Source organism: Phascolarctos cinereus, unplaced genomic scaffold, assembly GCF_003287225.1.
Source record: "Phascolarctos cinereus isolate Bilbo 61053 unplaced genomic scaffold, phaCin_HiC Scaffold_4;HRSCAF=312, whole genome shotgun sequence".
NCBI lineage: Eukaryota > Metazoa > Chordata > Mammalia > Diprotodontia > Phascolarctidae > Phascolarctos > Phascolarctos cinereus.
In genome coordinates this window covers 217,739,408-217,756,916 of record NW_027555847.1, presented here as the reverse complement: position 1 = coordinate 217,756,916, position 17,509 = coordinate 217,739,408, and the positions used below count along the sequence as shown (strand labels likewise).

Here is a 17,509-nt window from a genome sequence, read left to right as displayed (position 1 = left end):
TCTTCAAGAATGAAGGACAACAGAGGGAGTGTAAATTCCTTTGAAGCTTCATGATTTCAATAAATCACTTCACAGACCTTAACAAAAAATTTTGATTGATATCTTTGGTTTTCACATTACCTTTATTTCTGAACATACCCCTCTCCCCTGCCCAGAAATCCATCCCCTTTAGCAAAGTGTAAAGGAGAGAAGTTCTGGAAAACTGACACATCACCCTAGTCTGGCAGTTCATTTGATGCTCTGCATCCATGATCCCCTTCCTCTACAGCTCACAGGCTGCTTGTGACCCACCAAAGGATTTTGGGCAGCCCACGAAAAATGTAGAGGTTGTAAAAGAAAGTGAAGTTGTAGTGAGTGCTTTGTCTGTGCCCTGCTTAACCCGCCGTGGAGGGTGGGTTGCCACGGCATACTCGCTCCTGTTTGTCACGTGAGCCATGGCAACCAACCACCATCAGTCTGTCTCTAGTCTGAGAGGAGCAAGAGTTGTATCTTTTTGTTGTGTTTTTGGTCATTACTGGCATTGAAGGGACTGAGTGCTGCATGCCAACACAGCTGACATCCACTATTCAATGAGCAGCAACAAGGTGAGAGTTTCTTCTCCTCCTTCGCTGCGCAGCCGCCCTCCAAGTTACGTGAGTGTCTGGAGCGCTCTCCAGGGTCAGACACTCAGTTCAGTATTTCTTTGTATATGAGCAGTTGCCGTGGAGATTTTTCAGTTCTATCATTAAAGTTTTTGGGGTGACTTTGTAAAATGGATGACAAAAAGAAATGGCAGACTGAATCAGAACATAGAGGAGTGGACAAATAGATCCTTGTTTTCTTACATGAGAGACAAAATATTGTGCCTTGTTTGCCGAGAAGTAATAGTCATTTTGAAGGAACACAATCTTTGTCACCATTTCAAGTCAAAACATCCTGACTTAAGCAAATTGGACACCAATGAAAAACAAATTGAAAGCGTCCAAATTGTTGAAAAATCTCAGAGGAGAACAACCGTTTTTCACAAAAGTAAATTCAGAAAATGAGGCAGCTACTAAGGTTAGTTTTTCAGATTTCTAAAGAAATTAATTTCAAACATGATTCCGGAGTATGATAAACTGATTGCTGACAAAAAGTGTAATGCGTTCCATTAACTAAAGGTAAACAGTGAGAAAATCTGAAAAATGTATTAAAAATTGTACCAGTTAGGAAAGTAATTTTTTAATATTAATGTGATTGCGTGATAAATAAAAATCTTAATAAGTGTAATAAGTGATAATAATTGAAATTTCCCTCTTTTAATATGGTTTATTAGCAAAATAGTTTAATCACTAATTATACCTTTACTTGGAAAGCGAATCACTAAAAATCTACTTATGGCCTGAAGAAGTTTAGCCTATTTTAATTTTGGCCCCTGCCTACTGCCAAGTTGTCCAGGTCTGCTCTACCGAAAAGGAAAGCGGCTATATTATAGGCAGGCCCTGACTCTGGCCAGTCTGCTGGTAGTTTAGGTTTACAGTATTGCTCCTACTACAAGGCACTTTCTCGTATCTTTTCTTTAGGTCATTATTATTTGGTCATCGTAATTACAGGGTTAAGTTTGAAGGGTTTTGGATTATTCTTTCCACTTAGACTGTTGTAGTCAGTATATTTTTTCCTGTTCCTGCTTCACTTACAAATTTTAAAGTGCATTGTTGTTATTATTATTGTTGCTATTATTACTATTGCACTGGCTGCTTCACAGGGTTTGATAAAGATTGCATGAGATGACACATGTCCAAAGCTCTTTGAAAGGGATAAAGCTCTGTTGCAACACAAAATAGTATTGTGAAAAAACATGAAATCACTTTCTTCCACTTATTTATTTTATTTTATTTTTTGGTGAGGCAATTGGAGTTAAGTGACTTACCCAGAGTCACACAGCTAGTGAGTGTTATGTTGTCTGAGGCCAGATTTGAACGCAGGTCCTCCTGACTCCAGGGTCAGTGCTCTATCCACTGCACCACCTAGCTGCCTCCTTCCATTTATTTTCAACCCAGTCCTTCATTAATTTGAGACTCAACACACACACATACACACACACACACGTATGTATGTATGTTTATATGTATATGTATGTATACGCACATACATATACACACATATATACAATATACACATACGTGTGTGTATATATATACATGTGTGTATGTGTGTATGTATCCCTAGGCCTGGGGGCACATGCTCAATTGCATGGCCATACTAGCAAAATTATGAAAGCAAAATAGGAGCAAATGGCTGCTCTGAGAGACAGTTGCCTTGGCTTACTTGGGCACTTGGGGGGGAGGGGAGACACATCTGGGAGGTTCTCCTCTTCCTCCCACCCCCATCATGCCCAGTGAGGGTCAATATTGTCTTAACCACATACCCTGGCCTTCCTGGATGTGCTGGAATATGGGAATGGGTGGTCGGTCAGCAAACTCCTCGGCAGAGTTGACCAGCGCCTCTCTTACAGCCTCGTAGCCAGTCAGCACCACCATTTTCTGGAGACCAAAGTGAATGGTGAAGATGGGGCCATACTCTTCTGAAATCTGGGGAGGGGGCACAAGGGTCATACCATCAGTGGTCATCAGTGGAAAGAAAAAGATGGTTGTCATATAATACATGGGTTTATAAATGCCTTCTCTGATTAAACTGTAGGATTCTTATGGACTAAATTGCAAATTGAGAAGAACATCACAAAAGATTAGAATTGGAAATTACCAACTGTCCAACTCCCTCGTGTTAAGTAAACTTGCATCTCTGGATTCTCAGGCCAGAATCCCTTCCATAACATGGTATTGCCTCTTACAAACCACTTAACAAATGTACGACCAGTGGAAAAATGTCCAAACAATGCCCTGGGGGTGCAATAAGACAGCAGTATGGCCAGAAAAGGCTGAACCTGTGGTCAAGAAAGGCTTGGATTCAAATCCTGCCAGAGTTGACCAATGCTTCTTTCACAGCCTCATAGCCAATTAGCACCACCATCTTCTGGAGACCAAAGTGAATGATGAAGATGGCGCCATGTCTCTCTGAAATCTGGGCAGGGGGAACAAGGGTGCCCCTGACCCCAGGGGAAGTCACTTAACCTGTATGTGCCTCAGGCAACATCTAGGATTTATCTACCAAGTCACATACAGGTTGTATTGGTACTGGGGGAAAGAGTCTCCACACCAGGATGGTATAGTAGAAAGAATGCTCACTTTGTAATCAAAAGGCCACAGTTCAAATCTTGACTCTGCTACGTACTTCTGACATGAGGTGAGGCAAATGATTTAAACTCCCGGGCCTCAGTTTCCTCATCTATAAAATGAAGAATTCGGACTAGATGGCCTCTGAGATTTCTTCTAGATCTGTTATCTTATGATACATATTATGATTACATATGCTTCAATTATTTGGAGAATTTGTGACAATTTAAAATTTTCAGCCAAATATTCAAGTCCATCAGTTGTCCCTCCACCCTGCAGACTTTCTAGGAGACCTCTAACCATTCAATTACTTTTGTTGAATCCCTGCTTTTTTTTTTTTGGCCAGATCTGGGTCAATATTCTCCTCCAGTTTTTGCATCCCCAAGGAGATGGGTGTCTGTCCCCCATTTCTGAGAATGAGGTTTGATACAGAAAGAAGGTGAGGGGAAACAGGACCAGCAGGTTGAGATTAGGAGCTGGGAAGCCGAGATTTCAGACCTTCCCAGGAGTGAGTGCTTCAGCATAAGATTTAAAAATTTTTTAGTTTAAAATTTTAAAACTAACATTGTTCATTTCACTTTCACTACAGTAAAGGATCCAACTTTCCTGCTCTCCTTGAGAGCAAGGAATGAATTTCTCTTTTTTCTCATTTTTATTGATTTGGAGGCTTGGTGGGGTTGTTGTTTTTTTTTAATAACACCTTCATTTCCAAGTATATCTGTCCTCTATCATTCACCAGAAGTCATCCCTTATAGCAAAGAATTAAAAAGAAAAGGAAAAAACAAACAGTTCAACAAGACTGACCAAAGCTTTAACACAATCTGACAATGTAACAATATATTTCATACCCAGAGCCCCTACTTCCACGAAGAAGGAAAGGAGGGGCATTTCCTCAGCTCTCCTTCAGGGCCATACTTGGTGATTCTAATCACATGGTGTTCTGTTTTGTTTTGTTCTTTACGTTTTTTTTTTTTTGGTTGACATTTTGGTAGTCATTGTGGATATTTTTCCTGGTTCTATTTACTTCACTCCATATAAGTCTCTCCATGACTCTTTGTAGTCTTCACAAACATCATTTCTTACTTACTGCATAGAAATATTCTATTACATTCATGTACCACGATTGCTACATCTATTTCCCAATTGATGGGCATCTACTTTGTTTCCAATTCTTACTACGAACAGTGAGGAGCAGATTTGAAAAAATGGTTGTGATTCAGCTTTAGTCAAATGTCTTCTAGTCTTTATATGAAGTGAACAATACATTATAGACATAAGAAATTGAGATTAGGATCTTCATAGGACGACAGTGAACATGGACCAAATAAACTGTGAATTATTATCATTAGGTAACTCATAGAGAAGTACTTCAGCTTAGTGTCTAGAAAGCCAGCCTCATAGCCAGGAAAACTTGGGTTCAGGTCTTGACTCTGACACATATGGGCTGTGTGGCACTAGGAAAGTCACTCAACCTTTCAATGTTTTAGGAAACTTTTTAAGACTATAAGTTTTAGGAAAGGTATTGCCATATTGGTAGAGGTGAGGCAATTGGAGAGAGCTTCAGATTTGGAGTCAAGAGGATCTAATTTCAATTCCTGCCTTAGACACTTACTAGCTGTATGACTCTGGGTAAGTCACTTAACCTCAGTTTCCTTATCTGTAAAAATGGGAATAAAAAGAGCACATGCCTCCTAGATTTGTTGTGAGGATCAAATGAGATAATATTTGTAAAGTGCTTTGCAAACCTTAAAGATCTATAGAAATGCTAGCTATTATAATGATTAATTATTGTTATTACTGTTGTTAATTTCCTCACATGTAAATTTCCTATGTGAATGAAATCACAGGTCTGGTCTCTATGCCTATTCATACTTAGGCTTGGGTCCTAACAGGAAAATCTAGGACATGAGAGACCCAGGAAGGTCCCACTTATGCATGGACAAAGGGACTGAAAGGAGAACTCAGGACAAGAACCTGCTACAGCTACTATCAGAGCTCCATATACTGGATCACAGATTGAGAGCTAGAAGGGAACTAAAAAGTCGTATAATCCAGGGGTACATTGACTTAGAAAACCACAAATTAACATTATCTATGTTGTATTGTATTTTTATTTATTTTGTTAAGTTGTTGTTTAGTCGTTTCAGTCATGTCCAACTCTTCATGACCCCTTTTTTGGGGGGTTTTCTTGGCAGGGATACTGAAATAGTTTGACACTTCCTTCCCCAGTTTGTTTTACAGATGAGGAAACTGAGACAAATAGGATTAAGTGACTTGCCCAGGGTCACACAGCTAGTAAATGTCTGGGGGCCAGATTTGAACTCATGAAGATGAGTCTTCCTGATTCCAAGCCCAGTGCTCTTTGCACTGCATCAGCTAGCCACTCTATTTTGTCAAGCATTTCCCAATTACATTTTATTCTAGCTCCAGTGACACTCCAGAGTTTTGCAGAAGTTTAGGGTCCTCTGATAGCAAGTTTGACACCTCTGAAATCCACTTATTTTTACAGATGAGGAGACTGAGGCACAGAGAGGTTAAGAGACTTTCCTGAGGTCACACAAGTGTTAAATGGCAGAGCTGTGACTTGAACTTAGGCCATCTAGCTTCAAACCTAATATTCTTTCCACTATGCCAGCCACCTCTCTCCTCTTGGTGCTCATGTAAAGCAGCTGTTCCTACAGGGTGACACATCACCTGCTTTATAGAACGCTGTAGCTAGATGAGACCTTAGTTTCTAGTTTATCTATTCCCATTTCACAGATGAGAATACTGAAGCTTGGGCTACACTTAGTGGCCTGCTTATCAATGTCAGAGTCACATCTAAAAATCTGGTTCCCCAGCCCCCACAACATTGCTCTTTCCACCACATCACAAGTGATCTTCTTGTTCCATTTTAAATGGGATCAATTTCAGAACGTCTGTTTACAAATCAGCTATGAATGAATTACATGTTCAGGGATGAAGAGGTGGTTGAAATTAGAGTGGTTCATGGTAAATAGAAAGCTGGGGTTAAAGCCAGGAAGACTTGACATCCCTTCTAACATTCCTCATTTTTCCATTTCTGCCAATCTGATAAGTGTGGGGTAGTACCTCAGAGTTGCTTTAATTTACATTTCTCTAATCAATAGTTATTTGGAGCATTTTTTCATCTAAGTCACTTACTTTCTTAGCACACTAGCAACTCTCTAAGATTAAGTCACAGAGAAGGTATTGACCTGCCTTGTTAGAGGAAGTATTCTCACCTGGGTGTTTCTTATGCCAATTAAGTCACAGGTCTAGTGCCTATCTCTCTCTTGCAACAAGAAGAAAGTTGATGAAAGATTACTCTGGCAACAGGGATATGTGTGTGTGGGGGGGATATAGGTGTGAGTGTGGGTGTGACGAGAGACATATTGAGGAATGATGAGACTGATAAGACTGAAAAAGATTAAAGTGGGAGTCAATCTTGTCCATCTGGTACTTTTTCTAATTCTCCCTCTTCCATTCCTCCTTTCAATCTTAGTCCCAAGAGGATCGTCATAGGAAATGAGAGAGAAGTAACAAGTATGTCTTCCCAAATCTCTTGTCATCTCCTTTGGGGTCATCCTCCCAGGGATAGAGGCAGAAGGCTTGGCAGAAGATATTACTACTACTTTTCACTATTCTACCATCATCAGTGGGGAAAGAGGATTTCTGAGATATCTGCTATGTTGGGGTCAACTCCTGAGAAATACTGATCTCATCTAGAGTAACAGCAATTAGGTCATTAGACCCTGTTGCCACCCAGCAGATTTCTGGGTCACTGTCTCCATCATCAGTGTACATGAGCTCAGTGAAGAAGACTCCTTTTTATATTGGCTAACTGGATTTTAACACATGATTAGAAGGGTAAATCTGTTGGCCCCCCCAAAAAATATCTAGACCATAAAATTCATTCAAAGCCAAGTTGCAATTATTTGACTTATGAATGCCACTTCTTACCCTCCAGTGGTGTGAATGACTGAATTGTCTTATGGATGACTATTGTTTAAAAAAAGAAAAGCATATGTTATTAAACAGGGCATCATACTATGTTGTTGCTACTGTTGTCCAAGAGCTCCCACTCTCAAGTCAACAAGCATTTATTCCACATTTGATTTTTTTTTAGGCGATTGTGGTTAAGTGACTTGTCCAGGGTCACATAGCTAGTAAGTATCAAGTGTTTGGTCTGAGTCCAGATTTGAACTCAGGTCCTCCTGATTTTACGGCCAGTGCTCTATCCATTGCACCACCTAGCTTCCCCTCAAGAAGCATTTATTAAGCACCTACTATGTACCAGGCATTGTGCTAAGGACTGGGATACAAAGAAGGTGGGGGTTCCACTTTCAAGGAGTTCACAGTCCAATGGGGGAGACATCCCACAAACAACCTTATTCAAACGAGATATATACAAAGTAAATTGGAGAGAATCTCAGAGGGAAGGCACTAAGATTAAAGAGGACCAGCAAAGGATACTTATGGAAGGTAGGACCTTAGCTGACAATTAAAGGAAGACAAGGAAGCCAGAGAAGCCAGGAGTTAGAACATAAGGAGAGACAGAATTCTAGGCATGAGGGACAGCCAGTGAAAATGCCAGAAGTTGGGGGGTGGGCTGTCTTGTGCATGAAACAGCAAAGAGGTCATTGTCACTGGATTGTGGAGTATGTGAAATGGCCTAATGTATAGAACACAAAATAATTACTATTTATGTATGTAAACTCTATCCCAAGACCCACTGGTATGGGACTCTTTCCTTATTGGCAGAAATGAAGGCCCTAACCTGCATGAGGGGCAGGCAGAATTGGAAAAAGGCGAGAGCTTCGATTCTCAACCAATCACAGTTTTGGGGTCTCTCCAAGTGAGAGTCTTGAAACTTAGCATCACATGGGCTTCCAGCTTCCAGAGAAGACAAAGAGGCCAGGTGCTGAAGGAAAAGACTCTGGGAAGTCTTGAGAGGAATGGGAAGTCTCCATCATGCCTCTAGCCCCAGGTTGCAACTCTAGAGATTTGGGGGAGTTTCCCCCTTGAGTGAGATCAAAGACAGGCTTTTTTGGATGAGCTGAGCTATCTCAATCCCTATGAGAAAGCTCCTTCACTCTGTATCATCTGGTACATCTTCTCTGATTTCTATTTTGCTTTGATTTGGATAGTTTTCTTTGACATTTGCTATCTGTGTTCATTGTGGAACTGGTAGTAGTTGGGAAAGGGATCAAGGCTTGAATATAGAGCCTTCCTTCCCCAGGAAGCGACAAAGTGATCAGAAGTTAACTTGAATTCAATCATATCCCTTAAATGAACAACTATTAAGGGAACAGATAGATATACTTCTAACCCAGTACCCCCTTTCTCTGAGCAGAGTAAAGTGGTGGCCACCAGCACCAACTTCCTGTTTCCCCTCCTGGCAGAAATGAAAGTCTCTCTTGGAGAAGGGTCAGGGGAGAAGAGACTAGAAATATTTATTCTGCCTCCCTCTGAGCCATACACAACAAGCCCCCACTTGCCCTAGCTGTACCAGATCTAAAACCATATTATAAAGCAGCAATCATCAAAACTACTTGGTCCTGGCTAAGAAATAGAGTGGTAGATCAGTGGAATAAGTTAGGTACACAAGACACATTAGTCAATGACTATAGTAATCTACTGTTTGATAAACCCAAAGACCCCAGCTTCTGGGATAAGAACACACTATTTGATAAAAACTGCTGGGAAAATTGGAAAATAATATGGCAGAAACTAGGCATAGACCAACATCTTACACTGCACACCAAGATTAAGTCAAAACAGATACATGATTTAGACATAAAGGGTAATACCATAAGCAAATTAGGAGAGCAAGGAATGATTTACCTGTCAGATCTATGGAGATGGGAAGAATTTATGACCAAACAAGAGATAGAGAATATTATGAAATGCAAAATGGATAATTTTGATTACATTAAATTAAAAAGGTTTTGCACAAATGAAACCAGTGCAACCAAGATTAGAAGGAAATCAGAAAGCTGGGAAACAATTTCTGTAGTCAGTATGTCTGATAAAGGCCTTATTTCTAAAATAAAGAGAGAAATGAGTCAAATTTAAAAGAATACAAATGATTCCCCAAATAAATGGTCAAAGGATATAAACAGGCAGTTTTCAGATGAAGAAATTAAAGCTGTCTATAGTCATGTGAAAAAATGCTCTAAATCACTATTGATTAGAGATGCAAATTAAAACAACTCTGAGGTACCACCTCATACCTATCAGATGGCCTAATATGTCAAAAAAGGAAAAATGATAAATGTTGGAGAAGATGCGGGAAAACTGGAACACCAATACATTGTTGGTAGAGCTGAGAAATGATCCAATAATTCTGGAGAGCAATTTGGAACTATGCCCAAAGGGCTATAAAACTGTGCTTACCTTTTGATCCAGCAACACCACTATTAGGCCTATATCCCAAAGAGATCATAAAAAAGGGAAAAGGACCCACATGTACAAAACTATTTATAGCAGCTCTTTTTGTGGTGGCAAAGAATTAGAAATTGAGGGGATGCCCATCAGTTGGGGAATGGCTGAATAAGTTGTGGTGTGTGAATGTAATGGAATACTATTGTGCTATAAGAATTGATGAGCAGGCAGATTTCAGGAAAAACATGGAAAGACTTACATGAACTGATGCTGAGTTAAGTGAGTGAAGTAAGCAGAACCAGGAGAACATTGTACACAGTAACAGCATCTTCTCAGCAATACAATGTTCTAAGACAATTCCAAAAGACTCATGATGGAAAATACTATCCACATCCAGAGAAAGAACTATGGAGTCTGAATGTGGATCGAAACATATTATTTTCTCTCTTATTTAAAATTTTTTTCTTTCTCATGGTTTTTCCCTTTTGTTCTGATTCTTCTTTCACAATATAACTTATGTGGAAATATGTTTAATATGATTGTACATGTGTAGCCTATAACAGATGGCTTGCTATCTTGTGGGAGGTGGGGAGGAGAGCAGGGAAAAAAGAACAAAAAAGTTTGGAACTCAATATCTTATAAAAGTGGATGTTAAAAACTATTTTTACATGTAATTGGAAATAATAAAATATTGCTAAGTGGGGGGGAAACAAGCCCCCCCTTGCAATATATAGACCCCTTCACTACATATGTGAGTACCTCTTCTATTGCCACATATAATTTGTGGGGAAGAGGGGTAGACAGGGGGAAGGGACTGGACCTGTGAGTTCATCTGTGTGGAGAACTGAGGTGTGGGTTGCCTAAGGGGACCAAGTAATCAAGTAGTTTGCCTATGGTCACCTAGCAACTATATGTTTGGGACAGGATATGAACTCAGATGATGTGACCCAATGACAAACCTCTTTTCATTATTGATTTATTAATTATGGTCAGATCTGCAATTGCATTGACTTAGGGAACTTCAGGTAGAAATCCCTCCAGCCAATGCAAATTGTTAAGTTTTTGTTTTTGTTGTTCAGTCACGACCCTTGTCTTACTCTCTTCATGACCCTATTTGGGATTTTCTTGGCAAAGATGTTGGAGTGATTTGCTATTTCCTTCTCCAGCTCATTTTATAGATGAGGAAATTGAGGCAAATAGGATTAAGTGACTTGCCCAGGTTCACACAGCTAGTAAGTGTTGTGAGGCTACATTTGAACTCAGGTCTTCCTGACTCCAGTCCAGGCACTACATCCACTGCACCACTATTAGCTGGCAATTGCTGTTATATAATAATGCAAACTGGCAATTGTTGTTTTCAGAGAGTTACTAGGGGGTGTCAGAGTCACACAAGCAGTATGAGTCAGAGGCAGGTCTTGAACCCAGCTCTTCTAGACCTGGAAGCCACCATGCCTCTCTTGCTGCCTCTAATTTGTACACTATCTTCTATTTAAAAAAAAAAACCAGTAGAAATTTGAAAGACTGGACCCCAGGTAACTGGAATAAGGAGTTACAAGGAGAGTAAAGACTAGTATGTTTTTATTTTCTTCCACCTCTAGAGGCTAAAATGATTGATAAGTATGGAGCCATGCTTTGAAGGAGAAATAGATGAGAAGAAAATAGACTCGTAGAAAAGATTTAGTCTAAACGATTCATTACAGGGCTCCCCTGCACTCAGTATCTACTCCGTCAAGTACCTGAAGCTTCCCATCCCTTTTTTAAAAGTTTAGGTGTTTCTTTAAAAGGTAATGTGGCTTTATGGATGGAATGTCAAGCTCTGAGTCAGGAAAACCTGGGTTCGAATCCCACCTTTGATACATGCTGACTGCAGGACCTTGGACAAGTCTAAGATTATAACTTGCCCAGAACAGTTGCTGATCTGTTTTGGTGAATACCATTTCCTTCTATGTACACTCACAGATCCTATCGTTTTTGTTTTTGTTTTTTTAATGCCTTATTAAAAGCTTAATGTCAAACGTCAATGAAGCCAACTAAATTTGCTGTGTAACTATTTACATTTGAATTCTTTTCAGTGGGTAAAGTAACATAACAATTTCATAACAACTTCTTCCTCTAAGCCTGCATTAGGATTTTTTGGTCCACTTATTCTCATTCAGTTTTCCTCTTAGTACTTAGTATGTACTTAGGTGGACTTAGTATGTGGTCCTCTCTTCTGGTTCTGTTTTCTTCCCTACTTCAAATTCTTTCATAAAAGCTTTTCAGGATTTCATTTTATTTTACATACTTGTTGATCTTTCTTTTTCATTGGTATACTGAGATACCAGTTTTATTCTGGGCTTTCCAGGTGAAGAAACTGATATCCTGAGAAGTCCAATGACTTGCCCAAGGTCACAAAGGTAGGTCTTGAACCTAGGTCCTCTGATTCCAAATCTCACACACTTTCCACGACATCACATACTACAAAGCTGACATACTAAGTGCTAATTATTAGAGGCTAATAAGTGTGCATTGCTTAACTGATTGCTTTATAGTATCCCATTACATGAATGTGCCAAAAACTATTTAACTATTCCTCTACCTGACACTGAACTTGTTTCCATGATAGTTTGTTTTTTCAATCATTTATAATACTGCTATGAATATCTTTGAACAGATAGCTCTCTTCATTTATTTGTTTATGACACACTTCCACAGCATATTCCCAACAGTAAGATCATTAAATTAAAGACTTAGATAATTTTTTCAAAGGGGCAGCTAGGTGGTACAGTGAATAGAGTTCTGGAGCTGGAGTCAAGGAAGACATCTTCCTGAGTTCAAATCTGGCCTCAGACACTTACTAGCTGTGTGACCCTGGGCAAGTCACTTAACCCTATTTGCCTCAGTTTCCTCATCTGTAAAATGATCTGGAATCTTTGCCAAGAAAATTCCAAATGGGGTCACAAAGAATTGGTCACAACTGAAATGACTGAACAATTTTTGCAACATTTACCATGTAGTATCTATTTCCTACTTTCTACAGCTACAGTTAGTCCATAATCAATGAGAATGAATAATCCTGAACTGCTTGCTCAGACCCTCCACTCAACACAGCAAGATTCAGCCCTATCCACTCCACTATATTCGCTAAGGCAGGAAAGTAGGCTAAAGTATCTTCACTTTCAGCAAAGGTTGAAGTAATTATCTATTAAACGCTCAACTGACAAGAAATATAAGTTAACCAAAAGGTTCATTGCCTGAGGGTTCTAATTCCTGGGAGCCTTACTGCACCAAATGCTTAATCATTGGTGTAGTGTTGTGGGAGGAGTACCAGTCTTGGAAATTGAACACCTGATTTTGAGACACAGATCTAACCCTAACTAGCTTTGTGACCTTAAGCAAGACACTTTGACTGATGCCTCAGTTTCCTCATCTGTCAAATGGAGATAACAATACATGTGACATTTCTTTCACAAGGTTGTTGTGAGAAAAGTGCTTTGTAAATGTACGTTATTAAACAAAGAAAGGAAAGAAGTCACAAGAGATTTTAATGGTTTTGTCTAAGCATATCATGAGTCACCAGTTTGAGTGTATGCCAAATGGGCTGGTCTCATGCATGGCCAGGGATTATAGGATCAGAGGATTATAGATTTAGAGCCAGAAGGGACCATAGAAGTCATTGAGTACAGCCCCCTCCTTTTATAGATGGGGAAACTGGGGCACAGAGAGGTTGTGACCTGTTAAATGGGCATCTAGTTCCTCATTGCCACAGATCACCAAAGGAAACAGGTGAAAGGATGGGGAGAGTTCAATGCAACTCCATCAGAAACCAGTTTGAAGGACATGCTCTACCAATGATGGCTCCATTGGTATGGTTTCAGAGGCAACTCACCAAGCAGCTTAAGAGACCTAAGTCAAAATTTTAGAAATAAGATCACTTATCCAACACTACTCAACAGATCAAATGAGGCAAAATTTGGAAAACTACTTAGCACTATATCTGAAACATAGCAGGTAGTTAATAAATGCTTATTTCCCTGCCTCCCCTAAAAGCTCATTCCCCACACTGGTCCAGGTGGGCATCATGCTCATTTTTGCCTTAGAAGCCTTGCTCATAATAAGCTCATAGACAGAGCTGGAAAGGACCTTAGAAGCAATCCAGTCTGAGCTTCCCATTTTACAGGTGAAGAAACTGATATCCTGAGAAGTCCAGTGACTTGGCCAAGGTCACAAAGGTATGAAGTGTCCCAGGCAGGATTTGGACCCAGGTCTTCTGACTGCAGATCTCACATGCTTTCCACAGCATCCTGTACTACATCCCTCCTGAACTGTGATGTCAGTCAACAACTATTTATTTAATATTTACTATGTGCCATGCAGTGTGCTAAGGGCTGAGGATACAAAGGCACAGAGACAGGAGATAGAGCAACAACAAGAAGGCCAGTGTTGCTGTATTGTAGAGTGTGTAGAGGGGAATATAGTGTAAGAAAACCCAGAGTTAGGAAGGGGCTAGCTTGTGAAAGGCTTTAAATGCCAGACAGAGGATTTTGTATTTGATCCTAGAGGTAATGGGTGGGCAGCTAGGTGGTGCAGTGGATAGAATGCTAGCCCTGCAGTTAGGAAGACCTGAGTTCAAATCTGGCCTCAGACACTTCCTACCTATGTGACCCTGGGCAAGTCACTAACCCTGTTTGCCTGTTTCCTCATCTATAAAATGAGCTGGAGAAGGAAATGGCAAACCACTCCAGTATCCTTGCCACGAAAACCCCAAATGGGGTCATGAAGAATCAGACCCAACAACAAAAGATGGGGAGCCCTACACCAGCACCCCACTTCCTTTTTTCTTTGGATAACCATATCCTTCAGGGCTCAAGTAAAGTTGCCTTCCATTCTGAAGATTCCCCCCAGCTACTCCAACCAACAATATTCTCTCACTCTTCTGCACTCAGGGTCTTATACCAGTGTTGTTCCCTACACCCTTGATAAACACTTGTTGAAGAGGATAGTGGGAAATTATTGCCTGTTTCCCCCACAAAACCCTCTCAGTAGCACACTCACCCACATCAGGCTGGAGGAAGCTGCAGACAACGAGGTCCCAAGACCACTTTGGCCAGTCCCGCCAACCCCAGAGCTAAGCGTCTTACTGAGAGAGAAGCTGGTCCTTGCAAGGGGACAGCAGTCAGTCCTACCTTCATCAATGACTTGTCCTGTCTCCTGAGATCCAGCAAGTGAAGGTTCCCAATGAAAGGGAGAGGAGTTGGCCCAGGGGGCCACTTCCCAGCTGGCTCTTTGGGTCGGGTGAAGCAGAACAGCCCCCAGAAGAGCAGAGCCCCCAGAAGAGCAATCCCAATGGGGTCTGCCAGGAGAAAAGTAAAGAACAACATGATAGTCAGAGCCTGTTGAGCAGGCAGGGGAGGTGCCCCTAGGATGCCTGTCCCACCACGGTCTGTCCCAGAGTGCGTGGCTTACTTATATGCCTTCTCTGGGAGTGCCAGAAGCACTCCACCCTCTTTGCTCACCTTGGAGAATGTGGAATAAGCAGTTTGCAAGATATAACCAGGAGTAAAAAGGTTTAAAGTTACAAATGTGGTATGTGGGTGAATGAAGCCTCTGAGAAACTGAGCTTTAGTCAAGAGAGAGGGCTGAGTGGACAGTGTGGGCATCCACAAAGAATGGACCCCTAAGTTCATGGACTAAACACTAACTGCCTACTTGCCCACCAAAATAGAAAGGAGAGCTCAGTAACTATTCTTTTCATAAGCTTATTGTGAGTTCAAACCACTATGCCTGCTAAGTAATAGAGTCAGCAAGAGCTGAGTTCAAATCCAGTCTCAGACACTTACTAGCTTCATGTCCCTGTGCAAGTCACTTAATCTTTGTCTGTCTCAGTTTCTTCAACTGTAAGATAGAGATAATAACAACACCTACCTCAAAGATTGTTGTGAAGATGAAATGAGGTGATATTTATAAAGCAATTAGCACAGTGCCCAACACATAGTAGGTGTTGCATAAATGCTTATTTCCTTCCCCATTCTCTAAATTCTTAATAGGACATGTATTGTGTTGCCTTCCAGTTTTCCTAGGTCAATCAATCACTCCTTTTACAGCATTTATTAAGTACTTACTATGTGTCAGTCACTGTACTAGACAATGGGAATATCAGGACAAAAATGAAGTGGTCCCAGCCCTCCAGGGGCTTACATTCTATAGAGAGAGACAGTATGCATACATAGAAAATGATATTGTGGGTGGGGTGCTAGACTCAAAGGGAGGAAGACCTGAGTTCAGATCCTGCCTTAGACATTACTAGCTGTTTGATACTGGGCAAGTCATTTAACCTCTCCCAGACTAATTTTCTTTTCTTTTCTTTTCTTTTCTTTTCTTTTCTTTTCTTTTCTTTTCTTTTCTTTTCTTTTCTTTTCTTTTTTTTTTTTTTTTTTTGGCTAGGCAATGGGGTTAAGTGACTTGCCCAGGGTCACACAGATAGTAAGTGTCAAGTGTCTGAGGCTGCATTTGAACTCGGGTCCTCCTGACTCCAGGGCCAGTGCTCTATCCACCGTGCCACCTAGCTGCCCCCAGACTAATTTTTCTCATTTGTAAAATGGGGTTAATAATAGCACTGCTGATCTCACTGGGTTATTGTGAAGATCAAATAAGATAACATGTATAATGCTTTACAAACTTCGAAGTGCTTGATAAATGAGGACTGTTATGTAAGTATACACACAACATTTCCTTTTTTTTTTTTCTAGGCCTCTGATAATGCAATCATTGTCTTCTCTGAACTTCATAGAATTAGAGAGTTGCTCAGGCACAGAGAGGAAAAGTGAATTGCCCAAGGTCACACAGCCAGCATGTGTCAGAAATGGGACTTGAATTCAGGTCTTCCCTGAATCTGAATTCCCAATTCGCTATCTCCTTTTTTTGTACTGCCTCTTATGCAAAATAGAGATAATAACAATAACAATAACAGCTAGCATTTATATAGTGCTTTACAGGGCTGCTAGGTGGCCCAGTGGATAGAAGACCAGGCCTGGAGTCAGAAAGCCTCATCTTCCTGAGTTCAAATCTTACCTCAGTCACTTACTAGCTGGGCAAGTCACTTTACACTGTTTGCCTCAGTTCCTCACGTGTAAAAAGGAAATGGCAAACCACTCTAGTATCTTTGCCAAGAAAACCCCAAATGAGGTCACAAAGAGTCAGACCTGGGGCAGCTACTTGGCACAGTGAATAGCGCTCTGGCCTTGGAGTCAGGAGGACCTGAGTTCAAATCCAGCCTCAGACCCTTAACCCTTACTAGCTGTGTGACCCTGGGCAAGTCACTTAACCCCAATTGCCCTCACCAAAAAGCAAAAAACAAAAAAACACAAAAACACAAAGAGTCAGACCTGACTAAAACGACTGAGCAATGTATAGAGAGCCTTAAGGTTTGCAAAATGCTTTATCTCATTTATTCCTCACGACAACCCATGGAGGTAGATGCTAGATTATCCCCATTTTACAGATGAAGAAACTGAGATAGACAAAGGTAAAGTGATTTACCCAGGATCACACAGCTAATTAAGTGTCTGATGTAGGCTTTGAACTCAGGTCTTCCTGACTCCAAGTCCAGCACTTTATTATTTTATTTGTATGGGGACTTTCAGATGAGAAAACTCCCACCAATTAAGATTGTTCCTTTTCTGCAACTTATAGTCAGAGAGTGAGCATTGAGACATCAAATGACTTGATCAGGGTCATGCAGTTAGTATGTTTCAGAGGTGAGATGTGAATCATGTCTTATTAGCTCTGAGCTCCACTCAAGCCACCCTGTTAAGCTGCCTTTTCATACTAAGTTTATACAAAATAAATTTTATTTCTTCCGTGAGGAAAGTGCTTTATGAATATTAAATTGCTTTATAAATGTCAATAATAATAATAATAATAATAATAATAATAATTAATAATAGTAATAATAA

The 17,509-nt window shown here is 40.5% G+C and overlaps 1 protein-coding gene across 1 annotated transcript in view; it reads right to left on the bottom strand.

Moving 5' to 3' along the window:
- The window catches only part of LOC110202488 (cytochrome P450 2W1-like), a 43,080-nt gene extending 28,114 nt beyond the window's left edge, over positions 1–14,966 (bottom strand). Inside the window, exons 1-2 of the mRNA XM_020978673.2 lie at positions 14,741–14,966; positions 2,387–2,549 (exon numbers count right to left, since the gene is read on the bottom strand). Of these exons, the coding sequence (XP_020834332.1) occupies positions 2,387–2,549; positions 14,741–14,935 (358 nt within the window). The 5' untranslated portion in view covers positions 14,936–14,966. The remainder of the gene's footprint in view (positions 1–2,386; positions 2,550–14,740) is intronic.
- Positions 14,967–17,509: the final 2,543 nt, after the last annotated feature.